This window comes from Notamacropus eugenii, chromosome 1 (genome assembly GCF_028372415.1).
Source record: "Notamacropus eugenii isolate mMacEug1 chromosome 1, mMacEug1.pri_v2, whole genome shotgun sequence".
NCBI lineage: Eukaryota > Metazoa > Chordata > Mammalia > Diprotodontia > Macropodidae > Notamacropus > Notamacropus eugenii.
This window is the reverse complement of record NC_092872.1, coordinates 607,084,759-607,107,369: the sequence shown is the minus strand read 5'-3', so window position 1 is coordinate 607,107,369 and position 22,611 is coordinate 607,084,759. Positions and strand designations below refer to the sequence as shown.

General features: G+C 41.8%; 1 protein-coding gene and 1 pseudogene across 1 annotated transcript in view; both read left to right on the top strand.

The window, feature by feature from the left end:
- LOC140519191 (STE20-like serine/threonine-protein kinase) overlaps positions 1 to 19,232 on the top strand; it is a 66,551-nt gene extending 47,319 nt beyond the window's left edge. The window contains exons 13-19 of the mRNA XM_072632009.1: positions 5,809 to 5,988; positions 7,996 to 8,125; positions 9,772 to 9,896; positions 11,653 to 11,838; positions 13,446 to 13,571; positions 17,748 to 17,861; positions 18,580 to 19,232. Coding sequence (XP_072488110.1) covers positions 5,809 to 5,988; positions 7,996 to 8,125; positions 9,772 to 9,896; positions 11,653 to 11,838; positions 13,446 to 13,571; positions 17,748 to 17,861; positions 18,580 to 18,693 — 975 coding nt within the window. The 3' untranslated portion in view covers positions 18,694 to 19,232. The remainder of the gene's footprint in view (positions 1 to 5,808; positions 5,989 to 7,995; positions 8,126 to 9,771; positions 9,897 to 11,652; positions 11,839 to 13,445; positions 13,572 to 17,747; positions 17,862 to 18,579) is intronic.
- LOC140520673 (putative monooxygenase p33MONOX pseudogene) lies at positions 7 to 5,880 on the top strand (annotated as a pseudogene).
- Positions 19,233 to 22,611: the final 3,379 nt, after the last annotated feature.

The following is a 22,611-nucleotide window of genomic DNA, read 5'->3' as shown; positions in this document are numbered from 1 at the left end:
GTAACTATAGTCCTTCAACTTTATGTATATGGCAAGAGCACTGGCTTATACAAGTCAAAGGACCCAGATTAGAACTCACCTCCATTATCTCCTGTCTTTATGACTTATTTCAAATCCTCTAGGCCTGAGAGTCCTCAGCTGTAATACAATGAGGGTAAATGGAATGATCTTCATATCCTATGATCCTTACATCCCTTTCCTCTTTTCTTTCTTTAGAGGCAATTGAGGTTAAGTGACTTGCCCAGGGTCACACAGCTAGTAAGTGTCTGAGGTCAGATTTAAACTTAGGTCTTCCTGACTCCAGGGTCAGTTGTTCTATCCATTTTGACACCTAGCTGCCCCTTACATCCCTTTTCCCAAAAGCGGGGCTGTCCCTTGATGTATCCTAGGGGTACGGTAAGTGTTTTGGACTCTCTCTCTCTTCTTTGCTTCCTATCTCTCCCCTCTTCCCCTAATCCTTTTCATCATCACAAAATAATCTTCCTAAGGCACAGGTCTGACCATGTTGCTCTCCTGCTCAAAAATCTTCCCTGGCTCCTTATAACCTCTAGGATAAAATACAAACTCTTTGGCTTCGCTTTACTTCTCCTTGCTGAGGTCCATTTGATTCTTGGTTTGCATCATGGCCTTGGTTCTCTCCGTGCTTCAGCACTTAGGTGGTGACAGAGGCCTAGAACCTTGTTAGTCTCAGCTTCCTGTTTGTGGCAGAGCCTCAGGCTGTGGATGGTCTCTTCTCCCCACCTTTCCTCCATCCCACTCCTCTCCTCATGGAAACCCAGCTGTCTACAGACCTTCTACATGAGTCCTGCTTGGAATTCTTTACTAGTCCGTCACTATTTGCAGAATGTTCCCTTTTGACATGTTTGTCTTATCTGCATAACTTCCATAGACTTTGGGAATCAGAGTTCTGGATATCTATTTAGAGAAACACCTAGATCACAGTCTTTCATGGTGTCATCCAGAGAGCCAGATGTGCCTGCTATTGAGCACAGTACAGGTGGGTTTCTAGGCAAGATGTCTTTGCCAATTGGAATGCATCATCGGGAATTCAGTTATGATGATATCCTGGAGGATCCCACACTGATGACTCTGCCTTCATCTGACATGTGCAGTAAGGTTTTGTGGAAAAAGTCAGTCATCCCATATTGGAAGTACCAACTGCTTTCCAAGGTTGAAGAAGGAGAAAATAGTTTCTCTGTAACCCCTTCAGCTTCCAGTGACCAAATGAACAAGGCCCCAGTGGTGAAGGCCAAGGCTACGCACGTCATCATGAATTCTCTAATTACAAAGTAGACATAAGAAATCATCCAGTGCTTTGAGCAGCAGGCAGGGCTGACAGATGTGGGATATGCTCCCTATAATGGCCTCACCACAGAAGAAACCAAGTACCACTATGTAGCAGAGACAGTCCATAAATTGAAGTTACAAAATGGAGAAATGACAAAAGAAGATAGACTGATTGCTTCAACTCAGTCTTCTCCAAGTAGTACACCCCATTCTTCTCCCAAGCAAAAGCTCAGAGGCTGGTTTACTCATGGATCTTCTACTTCCTTACCTGGCCTAGATGTCAGCAGCATGGACACTGGAAATGGAGATGGAGACAAACCCTCATCTGAAAAATGGAGCCTTTTTGGACCAAGACCCCTTCAGAAATCTGACACTGGTTTCAGTGTCCAGTCCTACAGAGGTACTCAGAAGCCATCACCAAAGGAACTCATTCAGGTTCAGGCTACAAGAATTGCAGAAGACCCAGCAGCCTTCAAGTTACCTAAGATGGACCTTCCAGTGATGGAAGGGAAGAAACAACCTTCATGAACCTATAACATCAAACCAAGAGACATTAATGTGTTTACTCCTACAGGATTCTAAAGCTCCCTTTTCATATGAGCAAAATTGTTTTCCCTCGTGAACCCACTGCTATGTAGAGAGCGTATCTTAGACTTTTCTTTCTTTCCTATCCACCTTGCATTTGACATAGGAAAGATGTTATCCATTTACAGTTCTGCTGAGGATAATATTCCTGGAGAGTCAGTGATTGTTTCTTCAAATATTTGTGCAAAGCTTGAATGTTTCTAATGCAGAAAGACCTATTTGGTAACATCCCAAAGTTAGTCTGAATGATTTCTCAAAGTACAACTGACTACAGCCAATTACTGATCTACAGAACAAGATTGTAGGGGGCAAGGGAAATAATTAAAATCTAGTAGACTTTGTTCTGCATATTTTATACAAGGTAAAAAAGAATACAAACTCTTCCATCTTTTAAGTCCTTCACCATCTGGCCTTGGCCTTATTTCTTGTTATTCCTCTTTACCCTCTGTGCAGCCCAACCAAACTGGCCTGTTTGCTCTTCTCCATGGTTCACACTCTTATCTTCTATCTCTGGATTTCTTTCAGGCTGTCTTCTATGCCTGGAATTCATTCCTCTTCCCTTAGCCTTCTTTAAGACCCAGCTCAAGGCCATGCACATTGGGAAGTCTTAGGTGAAGTCCTTAGTAATATTTATCTGAGTACAGGTTTTAACTCCACCTCCCCTCCTCCCTATGGAATGTAAATTCCTGAACTGCCAGAGTGATTTCATTTTTCCCTTGGTGTTCTCAGTGTCCAGCACAATGCTTTGCTTTTGCTCTTAATATATATCTGTTGAATGAATGAAGGAATGAGTAAGTGAGTGAATGAAAAAGCCATTTATTAAAGGGCTTATTATGGTATGCTGGGCACTGTGCTAGGCACTAAGGAGATAAACAAAAAAAAAAGAGAGCCCCTGTCCTCAAGAAGCTTATATTCTAACGGGGGAGACCAAAAAAAACAACCCTCTATACATACAAGATATATGCAAAGTAGATGAAAAGTCATCCCAGAGAGAAGGTTCTAGCAAATGAGACCAGGAAAAATGAGGTTTGAGCTGAGTGTTGAAGGAAGCCAGAGAAGCCAGTAGACAAAAGGAAGGAAGGAAGGATTCCAGGCATGGGGGACAACCAGTAAAAAGGTGTGAAGTGGGAGTCAGGAAATAGAGGGTCATATGTATGAAGAACAGTAAGAATTTCTAGAGGTGTTACAGGATGGTAGGAAATGTGGAGGAGACTAAAAGTATAAGAAGATTAGAAAACTAGAAAGGAGAGAGGTTAGGAAGAGCTTTAAATGCTAAACAGATGATTTTGTAGTTGATACTGAAGGTAACAGTTGCCACTGGAGTTTGTTGAGTAGGGCAAAGGCATAGTCAAACCTACATTTCCAGAAAATCACTTTGGTAGCTGAGTTGAGGATGGATTAGAATGGGGAGAGACTTGAAGCAAGGGAGGTCAATCAGAAAGTCATTGCAATAGTCCTGATAAGAAGTGATGAGAACCTGTTGCAGGACAGTGAATTGTATGAAAGGAAAGGAGAGATGCAATGGAGGTAGAAATGACAAGACTTGGCAACAGATTGGATTATATGTGGAGTGAATGTGAGAGCGGAACTGAGGAAAACACCAGGAGGGCTTAGGTGAGTAAGAGAATGGAAATGTCCTTCACAGTAACAGTAAAATGTGAATGAGGGTAGGGTTTAGCAAGAAAGATGAGTTCTGAACATGTTGAATTTGAGATGCCTAAGGGACATGCAGTTAGAGGTGTCTTCTAAGAGGAAGTTGGTGATGCAAAGCTGGAGCACTGGAGAGAGATTAGGGCTGTATATATCGATGTGGGAATCATCTGCCTAAAAATGATTATTGAAATAGTGGGATGAAATCACCAAACAAGATAGTAGGGAAGGAGAAGAGTAGAGGGTCCAGGACAGAGTTTTAGGGGAGACCCACAGTTAGGCGGTGTGATCTGGATAAAGAACCTACAAAGGAAACTGAGAAGGGCTAGGAAGACAGGTAGGAGAACTAGGAGAGAAAAATGCCAAGAAAACCTAGAGATGAGAGAGTATCTAGGAGAAGAGGCTGATCAACAGTTTCAAAGGCTATAGAGAAGTCAAGGATTAGGACTGAGAAATAAACCACTCACACTCCTTCTTCTGTGGCTCTTGTCCATGATCTCCCATAAATCCTCCACAATGCATCTACCTCATATGCTTTGGGCACAAAGCAGAGTTCTAGTCCCCCCACCACTCTTGACCTTGCATAGTGCATATTACCAATAGAACACCTAGGTCGGTGATCCCTGGCTAATCCTTCACTTGCTACATGACCAGCCCACTTTCTTTTCTCATCATTCATCTCTTTGATGACTTCTTCTGCACAATTCCTTGTCAGTAATGTGTTACAGCCAACTTTTGGTCTAATCATTTTCAACACTTCTTGTATTCATTCCAGAGACGGTCAAGCTTTCTGAGTCGAAAAATGCAAAGCCAAATGAGCACCACACTCCACAAATCTGTGTCATTCTTGGACAGATACCCCAGAATTCATCTTTAAATAACACTGGCCAGAGAATTCTAAAAGTATGATGCTGACCAGTTCCCTAAGCTGTACATTCTCCACAGTCAATCTCAATTGATTCTATTCTTTCAGAGAGTAACCAATCAAATAACCTTTGGATTTCTCTATTCAGTTCTCACTTTCGCAGTACAAGTACTAAGATTTCTCTATTTTACCAGCTACAATCCCAGTCATTCTGAAATGACTGGCAGCAAGGGTGCTAAAGTTTTATTTGCAGAAAGTGAAAGTACGTCACATAGAATGAGATATATATTAAATGATAACTGAGAGAGACAGACAGACAGAATTTTAAACATTTGTAAAACGCTTTATACATATTTTCTCATTTGACTATCCTAACAACCCTGTGAGTTAGGTACTCCAGATCACAGGGCCATAGATTTAGAAGTGTCAGTTGCTTTAGAAATTATCTGATCTAACCTCCTCATTTATAGATGGAGAAACTAAGGCCCAGAAAAGTGAGCTGTCCAACCAAGGTCACACAGGTCGTATATGACAGAGGCTGAGATTTGAACTCAGATCCTCAGATTCTAAATCCAAAGTTAATTACACTATATCATACTTGTCCATATTTTATAGATGAGAGAACTGTGACTAAGAGAGTTTAAGTGACTTGCCCATGCTTCCACAACTTGGCAGGATTTGAATTCAGGACTTCCTGACTCCAATTCCCACATTCTATCCACCAGTAACAATGAATTCATGCTGTCTATAGTATAATTCTGATCATCATCACTCATATTAATCTTTTCTAGGCTTACAAAACATTTTCCTTGCAATGATCTAACAAAATGGGTAATGAAAGTATGATTGTACCCATTTTGCAGATAAGGAAACTGTAAAAAACTGAGGATTTACCTTAGTTACTCATTTTGTACTTGCTTTGAAATATAAAGACACAGAATTAGACACACCCACATTGTCTGAATCTCAAGTACTGGCATGCACACTGTACCTTCTCTTTCCCTTTATCTTCCCCTTCTTGGGTTTCTGACCCTCTTGCCTCTGGCTAGGACATCAGCTGGTCATCATGAGAGGACAGCCCTGCATCACCACAGAAATCCATTTTGGCATTGCTGAGACTCGACTGTTTGTTCCATAGTCTCATTTGAAAGGCTGAGTCACCTCCAAGAGAGGCCAAACCTATGCTGAGCAAGAGCTAGAGCAGAAAAGTGTGTCTCCTCTAGGAATTCATTTCCTGGGGAAACAGCAGGCCCAAATCTTCTTCCCACCTTCCTTTCTCCCTCATTCACAGGAGTAAACCTCCCTACTATAGGAGCAGAGTCACCATGTTTCATGCTTTATGGGAATAAACAAGGTGATGCCTAGAACATGTGAGAACTCATCCAGAGTGAGGAACAGGGTGGTGACCCATCTCTCCACAGGGCAAGAAACAACACTACGACAGCCAAGTGGAGGCTGTGGAGCGCCATCACCGTCAGATTACAGCAAGGTTAGAAGCAGAGTATACCCAGAGGCTCCAGGACCAGGCTCGGCGCCTAAAAGCCCAGCAGGAGAAAGACTACACTCGGAAGTTGCCTGCCCTGAGAGAGAATGGGAAAGAGGTAAGGAAATGCATTCTTGTGTAGGTCCAGGAGCCAGGGACACTCTCTTTAGAGTCTGGGAGGAGAATATTAGAGAAAGAGGAGCAGAGGGCCCAGCAGAACCACTACAGACACATCACCCATGTCACCCTACCTACCTGGTGTCGGGGTTAGAATGGTACTGATGTAAAAATTGGAACAATATATAAGGGTATATCAGGTGTCCTCAATGTGAGTCTCACCAAGGTACAAGAATAGACAGGGCCATAATTTGGGTGAGGAAACCAGGATTGAAGGAAGATGGTAAGAGGTAGGGAATAAAGTGATCAGATGGATTTAGGTTTTCCAAAAAACAGGGTTGATTTGGATCCCATCTGATTTGGGACTAGGGATATGCAGCTTAGGGAATAACATGCAGAGTATTTCTTGAAGGGATACTTTTGAATATTACTTTTCATAAATTTACATATTTTAATGTCAGAAAATTTCTCTTCCCATGTGCATAAGTATTTATTTTGAGGTAAGTCAATTCATGTCTTAAATTGCAGTGTCAAAGCCTCTGATGGAAAGTAATAAATAAATAATAAATAGTAAAAGTAATATCATTAATAACTATTAAAATCATTAACAAATAATGGCAGTTTAATTAATAATAAATAAATAAGCATTTCATATCACTTTTAAACTTTACACAATACTTTGCAAATATCATCTCATTCCATCCTCACAACAGTTCTGGGAAGTAGGTACTATTATTATCCCCATTTTACAAATGAAGAAATTGAGGCAGACAGAAATTAAGTGCCTAGGGTCACAAAGCTAAATATCTGAGGCTGGATTTGGACTCAAGTCTTCCTGACTTCAGGTCCAGCACTCTATTTACTGCATCACTTGTCTTCCTACTTAGCCTGCAAAGTGTGTTACATAAATTATCTATTTGAGTTTCATAAAAACCCTGTGAAACAAGAAGTATTTGACAGCTACAGGTAGGTAGCCTCATTACAGATGAGGAAACTGGGGCTTAGAGAGATCAGGCTTTTCCCTGGCCACTAGTACCCAGCTCATGAGTGTTCAGATATGGGATCTGAATTCAAGCCCAGAACTCTACCCACTAGACCACACTATCTCTCCTCAGTAATACAGAGAGGATACAACTTTCAAAGGCAGAAAGTCCCTTTCTTTAGCACCTTCTATAAATTAATTTGTACGTTTACTTTTACTTTAGTTCATCTGTGGTATCATTCTGGGCTATACGTTTTTAAGCTTAAGGACTATGTGTTAATCTAACTGAGGTCTGGAGGAAACAAATCTTTTCTTTACTAATTCCATATGCATAAAGAACACCTCATGTGGAGACTCCACTTACTTAGATTGGCAGTTCATCTATAGTTTATAGTCTTAGAGGGTTTCTTTGGGCCACTGAGAGGTTAAGTTATTTGAAACCAACTAATAGTATCAGAGGCAAGATCTCAATCCAGATCTTTCTGACTTGTAGGTTGGTCCTTTATCCACTATATACTATGTTGTCTTTATCCTTGTTCTTTGTTTTAAAAAAAAAATCCCTCCAATTTAAATGCCTTGAGGGAAGAGACTCTGTCTCACATACCTCCCTATGTTCAGTGCTTAACCATAGCGTTTTTATATTCCCAGCAATAGATCAAGAAATTCTTGGTGATGGTGATAGTGATGATGATGTTGGTGGTGGTGGTGATGATGATGTTGGTGGTGGTGATGATGACAGTGGTGGTGGTGGTGATGATGATGATGATGGTGGTGGTGGTGGGTGGTGGTGGTGGTGGTGGTGATGATGACGGTGATGGTGTTAGTGATAGGACCCAGATGACTCTGGAGAAGAAAATGAAGCTGGTGACCTTGCACAGCCCTCCCTCACTCAAATCAAAGTCAACTGAAAGTCATGTCATCATCTTGATGTCATGGTCCTCTTTGAGAACGAAGGACAAACACAACAACAATGATGATGGTGCTGCTGTTATCACTGGACAAAAAGTATCCTCCTCTTTTTTTCAGGAACAGAGTTTTCTCCAGCAGCAGCAGGAACAGCTGAACCAAGCCCTCCAGAAAGTGATCCAGGAGCATAAGAAAAAGGTGACCTCCATTGAATGGGAATGCACCAGCAAAGTCCATAGCCTCAAAAGAGGTAGGGCTTAGCTCACAAATGCAACTTCAGAGTAATGGATAAAGGACATGGGAATGTTTAGCCTGAAGAAGGAAAGACAGGGAGGATGATATCTTTGTATTTAAAAGCTGTCATTTATGAGAGGAACTAACTCTATTCTGAGAGGCTCCAGAGGACAAACATCGGGTCAATAGGTTGAAGTTACCAAGAAGCGGATTGCATCTGAATTTCCTCAATAGAGCTGTCTAAAAATTGAATGACGTGCCTTATACTGAATGTGTTCATTAGAAGTGAAATGAAATTTACTAGGGATGTTGTAGAAGGGATTTGTGCTTTGGAAAGACTAGATGATCTGAAAGTCCCTCCCAACTCTGATACTCAGTGATTCCATGACCATCCAAGTTCCCATGAGAAAGGACAGCAGGGATCTTAGAAGAAAAAATGCACAGTTATCACTTCTACATCATGGGGTTAGGGGTGCTGCACCTAATGGAAAATCTGTATAAATTTTTTTGCCCTCCTTTTGTAGTAGAGAAGATATTTGAATTATTATGGTATTATAGAGTACTATAAATAAATTTTATGTATTTCTGAATTTCTAAACTTTTTCTGTATCATTGGTTGGCTTTCACATGTTGTCTGCAGCTTCTGCAAAACTCCCCCAAAATTCCCATTTAATTTCTTATGCCAACCTGCCATATATCAAAACCACAATGGTGAAAGTGGCGATGTAGAAGAGATAACTGTACAGTACTTGGAACATCAACACAAGAATCCAGGCCAGAGCATAATGGCAGGGAATTCTAAAGACAAGGACCTCTCCTTCCAGACTACATCACCCACCCTACCACCCACTTTATCCCAGGCTCAGGTGGGAACCGTAGATTGACCTCAATGTTCAGTGATTATAGCACAAACTCTGGTAGAGAAACTAATGTATGGTCTTGGGGGGAAAGCATTCCAATGTAAGGGACTATGGGTAGGATTTCTATGGAGCTTTCTAAGAAATGTCAATTTTTTCCTGCAGGATCCAGGTATGATGAGTAGAGGTGGTAGAGGGAAGGATGAGAATAAGAGATAAAGTAATTCAAGATGGTTGGAAAATAGAGTGCATGAAGGGAGTGGTATATGAAAAAAATGAAGTAAAAAAATGGGTTGGAGTCAGGCTGTTTGAGGTCCTTAAACCAGGATCAGGAACTTGGTCTATAAGGTTAAAAATGTGTTGAGGATAAAACTCATATACATCTCTATAATTGAAGGTGCTTCCCATAGATTATCAGCCAGCTGTGGGCCTGGGAAGAGAGGCATTTCTCAAAAGTTGTCTTTCATAGGGCCTTCCTATCAAGGTTGAGGATCTCATGAGAGTATCCAAGAATCCAGTTGACTGGATCATTTTAGTGGAATAGGGGCAGAAAATAGATGGAATGTCTTTTGGCAGAGGTTCACAGAATTGTTGGATTTTCAAGGGGCCTTAGAGATTACTCAGTCCAGTCATTCACAATCTTTTTAAATATAAAGACTAAATTTTTTCATGTCAAAAAAAAATCTGCAGATTTCACCCCCCCATAATAATTATATTATTAATGCCTATTGATTGAGAAAACACATAATTATGAGAAGTTACATTACTGAGGGTTTGTAGTGATGGAGAATCTTCTTCTCCCCAGCCCGGGAGGCTGTGATATGGCAGCTGGAACAATCCCACTTGCAAGACAAGTATCAACTCTTCAAGCAGCAAGTGAAGGAACAGTACTCCCTCCACAGGCAACAGTTGACTAAGCGCCATGAAAAGGTAATGTAAATGTTGCTTTGATACCTAAGCCTACTGACCTCAACTAAAGAGCAGCTCTTCCTGAATCCACTCCCACTTCTTAGATGACTCTCCAAAAGATGTCCCTCAGGCACTCAGGGCCTAAAATGGGGTGGGGTGGGAGACAGATAAAAGAACTGGATTTATTCCTCCCATAATTGTTTATAGGTTTGGGTTTTACAAGGTTAGTTCATAACTTTCTTTCTAGGTCCAAAACTCAGCATTCAGGTGACTGTCCACATATCTGTTTATATAATGTTTTATGGTTTGCAGAGAGCTTTATAAGTTATTTCATTTGATCCTCATAATAACCTCTGTGAGGCAGGTGCTATTGTCATCATCCCCATTTTACAGATGAGAAAGCTGAGGCTGAGAGAGATGATTTGCCTAGAGTCACATAGCTATAAGTGTCAGGGAAGATTCCACCTCAAGTCTTCTCAATTCTAAATCCAATATCCTAGCTACTGTATCACCTAGGTGCCTTAGAAAGAAAGAAAAATTCGGGTCACAGAAGGGTAAAAGAATGGAAGGGAGAAAGAAAACAAAATGGGGAGTGGAAAGTCAAGTTTATACCAGAGGGACCAGAGCTGCATAATGTCCCCAATATCCAATACACCTCTGTAGCTCCAATCTAATCCAACAAGCATTTATTAAGCATTTACTATTTGCTACGCAATGTATCAGGGATTCGATGACAAAACAACAAATTAGCTCCTGACCTCAAGGAACTTACCTTCTATCAGGGAGATTCAATGAGTAAACAGAGAAGTTTGAAGAAAAGAGAGCGATAGAATAAAAAAAAAAAGCTCTGATGGTCTGTCTGCCAGAAACCAAACCACGTCACTTATGACAAGTTTGAGTTTGGCTGTCTTCATTCTAATCTATATCTGTCCCTCCTCTCCACTTTCTCTACCCTCATTTTTTCATCTCTTCTCACCTAGACTAATTTAGTTGCCTCTTCATTGATCATCTTACTTCTAGGCCATCTCCTCTTTAATCTATTCTCCCCACCCCCAATTCCCCATCCTCCCTCCCTGCCTCCTCTGGTCCTGGAAGTCTCCTACTCAAAACCTTTCCATGATCTTCCATCATCTACCAAATAAAGCAGAAATTCTCGATCCTGTCATTGAAGTCCTTCAGCAACCCAACTCTAACCTACCCTTCCAACTTTATCATATGCCACTCCACTTCACCCACTTTATAACACATTCTATATTCTCTTTTCTAGCCAACCTGTATTACTCTGTCTCCAATTGTTCTCCTTCCCTCCACCATCTCCAAGTCTTTGCTCATCACTGTTCCCCATCCCTGAAATGAACCTCTCCCCACCCAACTCCATCTGCGGATGGAACTCTTTCAAGAACCATATCATACAACACCTCCTCTGTGAAACCTTCCTGGACTCCCCCAAGCGCAAGCAATCACTCCCTCTTCAAATATATCATTGAAATTTTCTTGGAACCCCTCTTTATAATTACGTTGCTCTCCCTTGCATAGTTATATGTAAATATCTTCTTTTAGAGTAGACCCATGTCAGATCTATTTTTGTATTCTCAACACCTAACATAGTATCTGCATAGCAGTACTTAGTATTTGTTGAATGAAAGAGTAAATGGGTTTATGGATGGATGGATGGATGGATGGATGGATGGATGGATGGATGGATGGATGGATGAGTAGATGGATGGATGGATAAATTTCAACTTCTACTTTACATGAAATGTCTTGTGCTTTTCAGGATAATGAAAGGATGCATAGCTTCCACCACCTCCTGCTAGAAGAGTTGAAAAACCAGCAGGCCCAGGAGAGAAGTCAGCAACTAAAGTCTCAACGAAGTGAGGCCAGGATCCGCCTGGCCCAGTTCAAAGAGAGTCTCAAGCTTCAGGACATAAGTGGTGCTGAGCACAGAGAACAAATCAAACAGGTACTCCATTCAGGTCCATGGAGTAAGTACTTGTCAGTCACTTACCAAGAGAATCATAGAAACTTAGAATGGTAAAAGGGGCCTCACACATTATCTTGTTCCAACTACTCACTTTATGGAGGGGAAATTTGAAACCCAGATTTGTGAAGTGTCTTTACCCAGAGTCACACACTAGCACAACTAGTACCTAGCAGAGCTAGCTAAAACCCAATGTTTCTGACTCCCCATCCAGGCTCTTCCCATTAGTACAGGATTCCAATTCAGTCCAAGTTGGCCCAGATGGCCACTGAGGTACCTTTCATCTCTAACGTTCTGTGATTCTGTAAAATCAATATGAGATAGGCTAGGATCTAAAGGAACATGATCTAATCCAGTCCAGTCTCTGATACCAGCAGTGTGAGCTCAGGCATATGCTTTCAGTTTCTTAAATGAGGGATTTGACCCTTCGGCCCCCTTAATGCTAGGGCCTTATCTCTGTTGATTATCTCCAATTTATTATATGTGTATGTGTATATATGTATAATTACACACACACACATATATATATATATATATATACTGCCTGTATGTGACTTTTTGTTTATTCTCTCCCTCCCTTAGATAGTGAACTCCTTGAGAATAGGGGCTATTTTTTGCTTTCAAGGGGTTTTTTTGGTCTGGTTTGTATCTCTAGCGCTTAATCCAGTACCTGGCACCTCGTAGGCACTTAAAAATGCTTACTGATTTGATTTCTGCCTCTAACATACTATGATTCCATGATAAAATAGAATATGAAAGTGAAACAGGAAACATGGAAGCAAAGTGCTGTGGGAGTTCAGTGGACTACTAAGTGAATGAATAAATACAGCATTTATCCTATAAATATTATGTTTAATTATATAAATATTTATATTTGTCATAAATATAAATTATTTAAATATAAAGTACGTAAACATGAAGTATAAAGTACATAATTATTATAAATGTTAAATAAAGCATTTATTAAGCGTTTATCGTACAGTAAGCACCAGGAAATACACCGAGAAGAGTCAGACTGCCCCTGCTCATAAGGAACTCATATTCTAATGGGAAGGTTTCAGCTACAAGTCAGTTGGAAAAGTCCCACAGTCCTGAGGGTCCAGCAGCAAAGCAGATGTTCCTGAGAGGTTATTTCCAGTTGGGTGAGGGTGGGGGACCAGAGAAGGCTTCCTCAAGGAGGTGGCTCCTGAGCCAGACATCGAAGGATGGGTAGGATCTCAATGTATGGAGATCATTCCAAAAAAGCACAGCATGAGAAAAGACAAACAGTCCCACTTTGCTAGAGCAGCAGAACAAGAAAGCAGAGTAATGAGAACCGATGCTGGAAACGTAGGCTGAGATCAGATTGTGCAGGGCCTCCATGGTCCAGTTAAGGAGTTTTGACATTGTTCTGAATGCAGGCCATGGGGAATAGATGGAGGTTCTGAGCAGAATCCTGGTGTGATGAGCGTTGTGGGCACAGTAGTATAGAATTCCCTGAGCCAGGAGAGCAGTCAAAGCCACTTTCGCCACCCTGCCCCTTCAGGAGAGTCTGGAGACTATGTTGCCCTACACCAAACCCAGTTTGGCTCGATGTATTTCTTGTGCAGTTCTTACAGCAAGAGGAAGGACGCCAGAAAGCAGACACAGAGAAGCACCAGCAGAAGCACCAAAAACAGCTGCAGGAACTGCAGCAGCAGCTGGAGGCTAACGTGCAGGAGGTGGGCCAGATGCAGGTGAGTGACCTCTTGGGCCTCAGGTGAACCTTCTGGGCAGAAAACAGAGAGAGAGAGAGACAGAGAGAGAGGGAAGGAGAGAGAGAGAAAGAGAGAGAGAGAGGGAGGGAGGAGGGAGGAGGGAGAGAGAGAGGGGAGAGGGGAGAAAAGAAAAGGAAATGCCAGAGCCCTAGCAGACCATATCTAGGGCTACTTGGGCCCACAGGAGGGTTGGAGAAACCTTGTTGGTTGTGGCTTCTAAAAATCTGCAAAACTGGAAAGGATTTCAAGATCACCTAGACTAACCCCTTCATGTTTATAAATGAGAGAACTTGGGCCCAGGGAGGCTGAGCGACCTGCCCAAAGTCACACTGGTAGCAAATGTCAAAACTTGAATTTGAATAGTGTGGGGATCTGGAGTCAGGAGACTCATCTTGAATTCAGATCTGGCCTCAGATACTAACTGTGTGACCCCAGTCAACATAACCCTGTTTGCTTGTTTCTTCATCTGTAACATGTGCTGGAGAAGGAAATGACAAACCACTCCAGTCAAGAAAACCCCAAAAGGGGTCATGAAGAATTGGACACAACTAAAAAATGAGTCAAAGACAACCTCTGATGGATCCACAATCCAGTGCTCTTGTCCCTCGCCCCTTGGCTATACTGACCCTTTATCCTTCAACACACACAATATTCATGTTCCCCAAGGCTTTGTCCTTGGTCCCCTTCTCCTTCCTCCCTCTCTGTCCTCTCCTTTTGGCAGTCTCATAGCATGTGCCAAGCACTGTGCTAAGTACTTAACAAATTTATCCTCCATAGCAATGACCCCCATAGCAATCATGCAAGGTAGGTGTTATTATACCCATTTTATAGTTGAGGAAACTGAAAGAGATGTAAGCAGCTTACCTAGGCTTTGTTGTTGTGCAGTCTTATCTGACTCTTTGCGACCCCATGTGGAATTTTCTTGGAAAAGATACTAGAATGGTTTGTCATTTCCTTCTCTAGCTCATTTGACAGATGAGGAAACTGAAGGAAATGGTGAAATGACTTGCCCAGGGTAACATAGTTGATAAGTGTCTGAGGGCAGATTTGAACTCAGGAAGATGAGTCTTCCTGACTCCAGGCCCAGCACATGATCCACTGCACCACCTAGCTGCCCCTACTTGCCCAGGTGAATATATTATTACATAATTCATAAGTATCTGAGACTGCATTTGAACTCAGATCTCAGGCCCAATACTATCCACTGTACTACTTAACTGCCATGGCTTCATGTGAACTCTCTCTGTGCAGGTGATCTTTCCTCTGAGCTCTAGATCCACAACACAGCATAGCAGAAAAGAGTAGCGGGTTTAGCCAGAGGTCCTGGGTTCAAATCCCTACTTTGCCCCTTACTTACTTTGAACAAGTTAATTAACCTCCCTGGTCTAGTCATATCATTCCATTGCTTTGGCATTTAAGCCTTCCACAGTCTTCTTACCATCTTACCTTTCTTATATTACTCCTTTCCTGGCATTCAAGGCTCCTGGCACACTGGCCTAAGATTCTGTCCCTCAAACACATACTGCCCTCTCTTGATTGCCCCAGGAATGTCTTTCTTTCCTCCCCTCTGTCTCATCTTGGCCTGCTGAAGTTTGACCCATCCTTTAAGTCTTCATTTTGTAACTCTCTACTATATTTATCATGCAGTATTGCATTTTATCATGATCTTTGTTGCTTTATCCTCCTGTTAGATTAAAAGCTTCACAAGGGCAGGGATCAACTAAAACTTCGTATTTCCCTCAAGTACCTGGCATGGTGCTTTGCATGCAGTAGGCACTAAATAAATGTTTGTTGTATTTTTATTTGTGAATACCTACTAGGTAATAATAATGATAACTAACATTCATATAATGCTGTGTATCAGGCAATGTGCTAAGTGCTTTATAATCATAACTCATAACAACCCTGGAAAGCAGGTATTGTTATTTTCTTCATTTCACAGTTGAGGAAACTGAGGCAAACAGATGTTCAGTGACTTGTCCAAGGTCACACAGTTAGTCAATGTCTAAGGCCAGATTTGAACTCAGGTCTTCTGACTTATCACCTGGAGCTCTATTCACTGCACCACCTGGCTGCCCTGCTGGGGATAGATACCACAGTCTTTGCCATAAGGAGCTTATCCAATAATATTTCTTTTGTTTCCAGGCATAAACATTAGAAATGGAAGAAACTTGAAAGATTATTTAGTCTAAAAACCTTATTTTATAGATGAGGAAGCCAAAATACAGAGAGCTAAAGAAATTTGCCCAATGTTCCCACACATGAGTGAGAGAGTCAAGATTAAACCCAAAGTTAGTCAGTCAACAAGTGTTTATTATGTGCTGGGCACTGTCTGCTGCCCTCCCTCTGTTTTTTCCTCTCTTATGACATCCCTTCTCCCTTGCCATGTCCTTTTATAATATTTGGACTTCAGTGGATGTTCAGGAGGAGAATGATGGGAAGATGCATGTATTAAGAGAATAGAAATATGCATATTGGGCCTCTGAGCTGCTTGACTTCCAAGTCATTTACCTGGTCCGGTGTGGGACACTCATTTCTGCACCTCCCCCTTCCCCCCATACACATTCATCTCCTGCCAAAGGCAATGGAATAGAGTGGAGATATGAGTCAAGTGTTGGATCTCTCAGTTGCCAAGCCCACTGAGACTTGCCCAGGTGGGCCTGAGGGATGAGGGCCCTGGACAACAGAACTGTTACTACCAGGTCTGTCAGGCTCCTAAAGGAGGAAGGGAGTTGGGGCACTCTGAGGCTGCCTGGTTCTCAGCTCCCAAGGAGAGTATGTCTTCTGAATCTGGTGGGACAAAAATCATTCAGATGTCCAAAATGGTCTATGGGATTTGTGCTGAAGCAACGGCAGGAGTGAGAGGCATGAAGGGTTGGAGAAAGGGGAGGGTGCATGGGGTAAACAAGAGAGCCGTGGACATGGGTTCCAATCTAGACTTTGCTATTACCTTGAATTTATCCATGTGATCTAGGATACTTGAGTGAGTCTGGGTCTTAGATTTCCTCTCTGTCAAATAGGGATAAGAAGTCCACCTTTGGAGTCTCAAAGTTACCACCCCACAGTAATCTTATCATCTGTATTTTTAGCCATGACCTATTCTGCTTATAGATAGAATAACAACTACACTCTCCCATGTGCTGGTAATGAACTCCTCCTACATCTATGGAAATTCTCTTTTTTTTTAAGGACCAAATCCAGAACCACCTTTTTCATGGAGCCTTCCCTAACACTCTTTCCCCATCCCCCACTGCAAAGGATTTATTTCTCCTTGAATCTCTCATCCTATTGTGTTTGACCTCTCCTCTGCACTTACTGATATTTTAGCTTTATTATACTTAGCTATGCATGTCTCATTTCCTCCTTCCTTCAACCAGAATGGTATAAGCATCCTTTGAACAGGCATTGTGTCCTTTTGCATTTTTCTGTCCTCTGATACTTACCTTGGAAATACATCCAGTACCTGTAAATACATCCAGTATGGATCTTCCCCTTCCACCCCACACATATCTCAATCCCTCTATCATTTAGGCTTGAGAGTTGCTATGGTTCTGCAGCCAACCTGGTGATGGGTCCCTCCAACCTTAGTTAGGCAGGTTTTTAGACAATAGATGCACAATCTATCTCCAGACCTGGAATGAAGTCTTTCTAGCCTGATGGGATGTACCAACAATTGTGTTCCATTGGCACAGACTTTGAGAAATAGGGTTATGTCAAAGTCACGTTAGAGCCTAGGCAAATGGGACTTTAGTAGAACCCTTGTTCATGGTAAGTGCTTAATAAAGTTAACTGAACACTCAACCTCCTTTCCATGGCTAACGTGATGACTTGATCATCACTTCTCTGACGTCATGGTCTTCAAAAACGAAGGACAAGCACAACAGCCACAATGCAATGGCACAATAAGATAAAGTATATGAAAACCTTTTTAAGGTTGGGAAGGAAGGACTGCATAACCATGGGGAGCTATCATTATTTGCAGCCCATTTTGAGAAAGATGAACAGACAAACTATGGGTGAGTCCCATTTGTGAGTGGCAGGTAGATCAGTGGGAACCCAGCGGGGGCACAAATGCTATGAGGAATACAGACAGATCATGGCCAGTGAAGTCCAAAGTGGAGACCCTACTAGCTTGCCTTTCCACCTTCTGTATAGAATGAAAAACTCCAGCGACTGGTGGAACAGGAAAAGAAGAAGCTAACTGCCCTGGATGATGAACACAACTTGGAGCTACGAGAGTGGCAGGAGAGGCTAGCTACCCGAAAAGAGGTATGGGATATAAAACCAAGTAGAAGAGGGAAGTCGGGGAAGCTTGAAAGGCATTGGTTGTTGTCCAGGCCAAGAAATGGAGAGATGATTTGGAAATTGCAGCTATAGCTGGGACATGATGTTTACAGTAGGCACTCCATAAATGCTTGCTGATGGGAGCAGGGATATAGCATTGGATCCAATGCAAGTCCCTGTCAGGAGAGACCTTCTCAGGGTCATTCAGATTCTCAGAGGCAGAGATAGAGATGGTGTGCATTCTAGGAACAAGGAGTAGACAAAGGCATGGAAATGGGAGATTAGATATCATTTGTGAAATTTTGCAAGAGACTTTTCTGGCTGTGCCACCAAGAGCAGGAAGGGGAGTATTTTTCAACGGAACTAGAAATATAAATTGGAGCTAGGTTATGCAGGGTTCTAAAGGCTAAACAAAGGAGTCTGTATGCGATCCTGGAAGTAAGAGGGAGACAATGAAGTTTATTAAGCAGGGGAGTGACATGGTCAGACCCTGTGCTTTAGGAAATCCAACTTGAGTGGAATAAAGATGATGTGAGAGGCATGAGTATGATGGAATATAGGTGCTAAGGGCTGTGTGCTTTATTTGACAATCAGTGCAGAATTTTGAATAGGAAAGGGATGGGATCAGAGGGATGCATTTGGAAAACTAACCAGGCAGATCAAGAAAGGAATGAACCACGGCTTCCTTCTTTCTGTGCTTCAGATGCTGGAAGAAGAGCTTTCTAAAGCCCAGCTTCGTTTCCCAGGGCCCCGGAGAGGGAGTGAACCAGCAAGGAGGCTTCAGCGGCTCTTCCCCGTCTTCCACTTCCCTACATGACAACCTCTGCCACAGTGAAGAGAGCTAGCCCACACCTTCTTTCATTGGTAAGGGCTAGCCCACACCTTCTTTCATCTGGGAGAGCTAGCCTACACCTTTCTTGAGTATTTTTTTTTCAGAGCTTCCTCAAAAGTGGAAACGAAGCTTCTACACACTATACCTTAAGGAAAAGAAAAAGATCTATTTGTAACAAAATATTTTTAGCAACATTTTTTTCTAATAGCAAAAAAATTAGAAAGAACCCAACCAACAAATTGGGATTTATGGAAAGAATGGACTGTTATTGAACCCACAGCTGTAACTAGGGTGGGGCCAGCAGAGTTTAACTCCAAAGTGTGAATATCCAGGGTTTTTTTTTAATATACTTGAAATTCTATGAGCCTATCCTAGTGTTCCACTGTCCTCTGCTGGTGTGTGGCACATAGTGCAACCTTATTCCCTCCTGTGTAATATGATACCTCTATAAAGAATGTGAATATGGAAAAATGTATATAAAGTGATGCAGAGTAACAAAAATAAATAAAACCAAAAGAACAATATATACACTGGTTACAAATTATGTACATAATAATAGTCATAATATGCAAATCTAGAAACCGTACCATAAATAAGAGGAGAGGAGAGGAGAAACGTAGATAGAAAAGACAGATTTGTTATGACTTAAATTTACATATTCCATTATAGTATAAACAATGGAGCCATCTGATTTTTTGTGTAAATTGTTTTGCTTTAGGTCATGTGCTTTGAGGTTTCTGTTTGCTAAGGGACGAGTTTATAATAAAAATATTATTATTATATTGTTATAATAACATTGTAGTAAGAATGATTTTTTTAAACATCCTGGTTTGGGGACTTCTCATTTAAAGGCAGACCAAACCCTTCTCATAAATAACCCAAAGTGCTTCAGAAAACCTACCTGCAGAGGGAGATAGAAAGCAGGTTTGTGGCCAAAACCCAAAGTCTCTAGTATTAGTTCTCCAGGCTCATTCCATCAGAGGGCTACTTAGAAAACACCACGAAGGTCAGAACAAAAAGAGTCCACAGGAGTGCCCTTCCCTCCCCCCTCTAAAGATGCTCTCGTTTAAGAAGGAAATAGACCCATATCTGCTGTGGCTACACACAAAGATCAAAGTCCCAGGAAGGCACAGGACTTTGAACTATGGTGTTAGACTCATCAAAAGAAACATTACCTTTATCTCTAGGATAGAGTAATCGTTTTAGAGTCCAAAGACCTGGGTTCCATCCAGGGTCTGCTTCTTATTGTGCCATTTTAGGCAAATCTTTCAATATTTCTGGGCAGCTAGGTGGCACAGGTGATAGAGATCCGGGACTGGAGTCAGGAAGACCTTAGTTCAAATTTGGTCTCAGATACTTACTAGCTTACTAGTGACCTTGAGCAAGTCACATCACCCTGTTTACCTCAGTTTCCTCATCTGTAAAATGAGGTAGAAAAGGAAATGGCAAACTAACTCCAGTATCTCCGCCAAGAAAATCTCAAATGGGATCATGAAGAGTCAGACACAACTGAAATGACTAAACAGCAGTAATAACAAATTTGATGCCTCAGAGCCTCAGTTTTTCAGGGGATTAGAAAAGATGAAATCTAAAGGTCTCTTCCAGATCTAAAATCCTATGAACCACCTCATTTTACAAATGGAGAAAATGAGAGGGAGAGTTAACTTGTTCAAGGTTGCCTAATAAACACAATAGCAAAGAGCTCACTTGGTTGTGATATCTGATCTATCTTCCATAATGAAAGTGAGTGCCCAGAAGGGGCACCATACTCATGAAAGCCCTCCAATTCATGCTCTACGAGTATGGGTTGAAGGAAATGGGGATGTTTAATATGAAGAAGGGAAGATTTGGGGAGGGAAGGGGCAGGGAACATCTGAAGAGCTATCATGGGTGAGAGGGCAGCCAGGGGGCACAACCCAAGGAAAGGTGGCATGGCTGTGGCTGACCAGGAGGAAGCATTTCTACCTTGAGATATTTCCATTGCTTTAAATTGTTTCTCTAAGGGTCTATTCCTTGGAAGAAAATGGGTTTTCAGCAGAAAAAGTTGTTTGTATTTTAGGACCCACACTAATGCTGTACCAACAGCTGGGGTTCTTGTAGGAATTACACAAAATCTCCTCTTTAGATCCTCCCCTTCTCAGTCCTGAGTTCCCTGTTCTCTTGTTCAGGCCTTTTCTTGGAGAAAGCTGGCATAAAATAGTACTTAGCACAGGGCGTTTTACACAGAGGGCATTTCCTGTCTGCTGAATACAATTAATTTAGTTGAATAAGCACCAAAGATATGCTAAACCATGGACCCCAGCTATTGCATTTTCTGTGCGATTATAAGCAAGACACAGCCTCTCAGCTTCAGTTTCCACATCTGCAAGATGGCCGTAAGTTTTTTACAGACCTCAGAGGGCTATGGAAATGCGAGTTGTTGATCCACTTAAGTAGAACAATCATGTCACATGGTTGCCAAGCATATAAAGTCCAGGATCACATCTATTATGTCACTGTTCTCAAAGTTCCATTAAAAAGAAGAAAACAGTGTGTGTCCTGTGAGTCTTATCACAAGCTGAAAAGTTTGAGGCTCTGATAGGGGTTATCACTCCTGCATCTCCTGGCTTGTCTCAGTTTCCTTCCTGGAAACAAAACAAGCTTGTTTAGCAGGGCTCTGGCTGAAAGTTCTCTGTCTAATTGCAGAGGGAAAAATAAATGTTATTTGGATTTGTCACCGCCCTCCCCTCTCACTGTCACTGGGGACCAGGACTGAATCTTCATCCTGGAGACCTCCAAACAAGTCACTTAATCCCACAGATGTCTAAGAGAAGAGACCTTTCAATCCAGAATGAATTGTGTGTCCATATCAGACAATTTTGGAGGTGGGAAAAGCATTTTCCGGTACTGAAAGACTAGAACAATGGTGTCCAACTCAAATAGAAACAAGGGTCACTTATTGGAACCCTTTTTGCCATATGTTGACTCAGTTTTACAATGTATAATTATCTGTGTTTTGTCATATTTTTATTTATTTTATTAAATATTTCCCAATAACATTTTTATCTGGTTCCTGAGGCATTTGGCAGTATGTTGGGCTCTATGTTTGACATCCCTACTGTAGAACACAAAGACATTTATTCTGTTTCCATGATCAGATGCTATTTGACCTTGTCCCTTGTACCTGATCCTCTGCTGCAGGAAAACAGAGGCCTCTTGGGATCTTCATTGCAAAGTAAACTAGTCTCTAATGGGCATTTCAGAGGTCCACACTACCAGAATCTCAGAGCTGGAAGAGATCATATGAACTCTTAGAATCCCTTCTAAACCATACCTTCCAGGTAGTCTTAACAGCCTTTGCTGGAAGACCTCCAATGACAGGGAACACACTTTCTACCAAAGAAGCTGATAGTCCACTTCTGGATAACTCCCAGAGCTAAGAAGTTTTTCCTTATATCCTTCACCTTCTTCTCCTCTCTAGGTTCTCTTGGTTTTCTCCTTCTATCCATCATTTTCAGTCTCTTTTGCTGGAGCTTTATCTAGGTCTAATCAGGGATGTTCCCTCCCCCCAGGCTCTGTCCTGGGTCCTCTGCCCCTTTCCCTTTATTTTACCTCACCTCATGATCTCATTGGTTTCCATGTATTCAATTATCATCTCCATGTCAATGATTCCCAGGTTTACATGTTGTTTTCAGTCATTTTTCAGTTGTGTTTGACTCTTCGTGACCTTATTTGGGGTTTTCTTGGCAAAGATACTGAGTGGTTTGCTATTTCCTTCTCTAGATCATTTTACAGATGAGGAGCTGAGGCAAATAGGGTTAAATGACTTACTCAGGGTCACACAGCTAGCTAGTTTCTGAGACCAGATTTGAACTCAGAAAGATGAGTCTTTCTGCCTCCAGGCCCAGCACTCTACCCACTGTG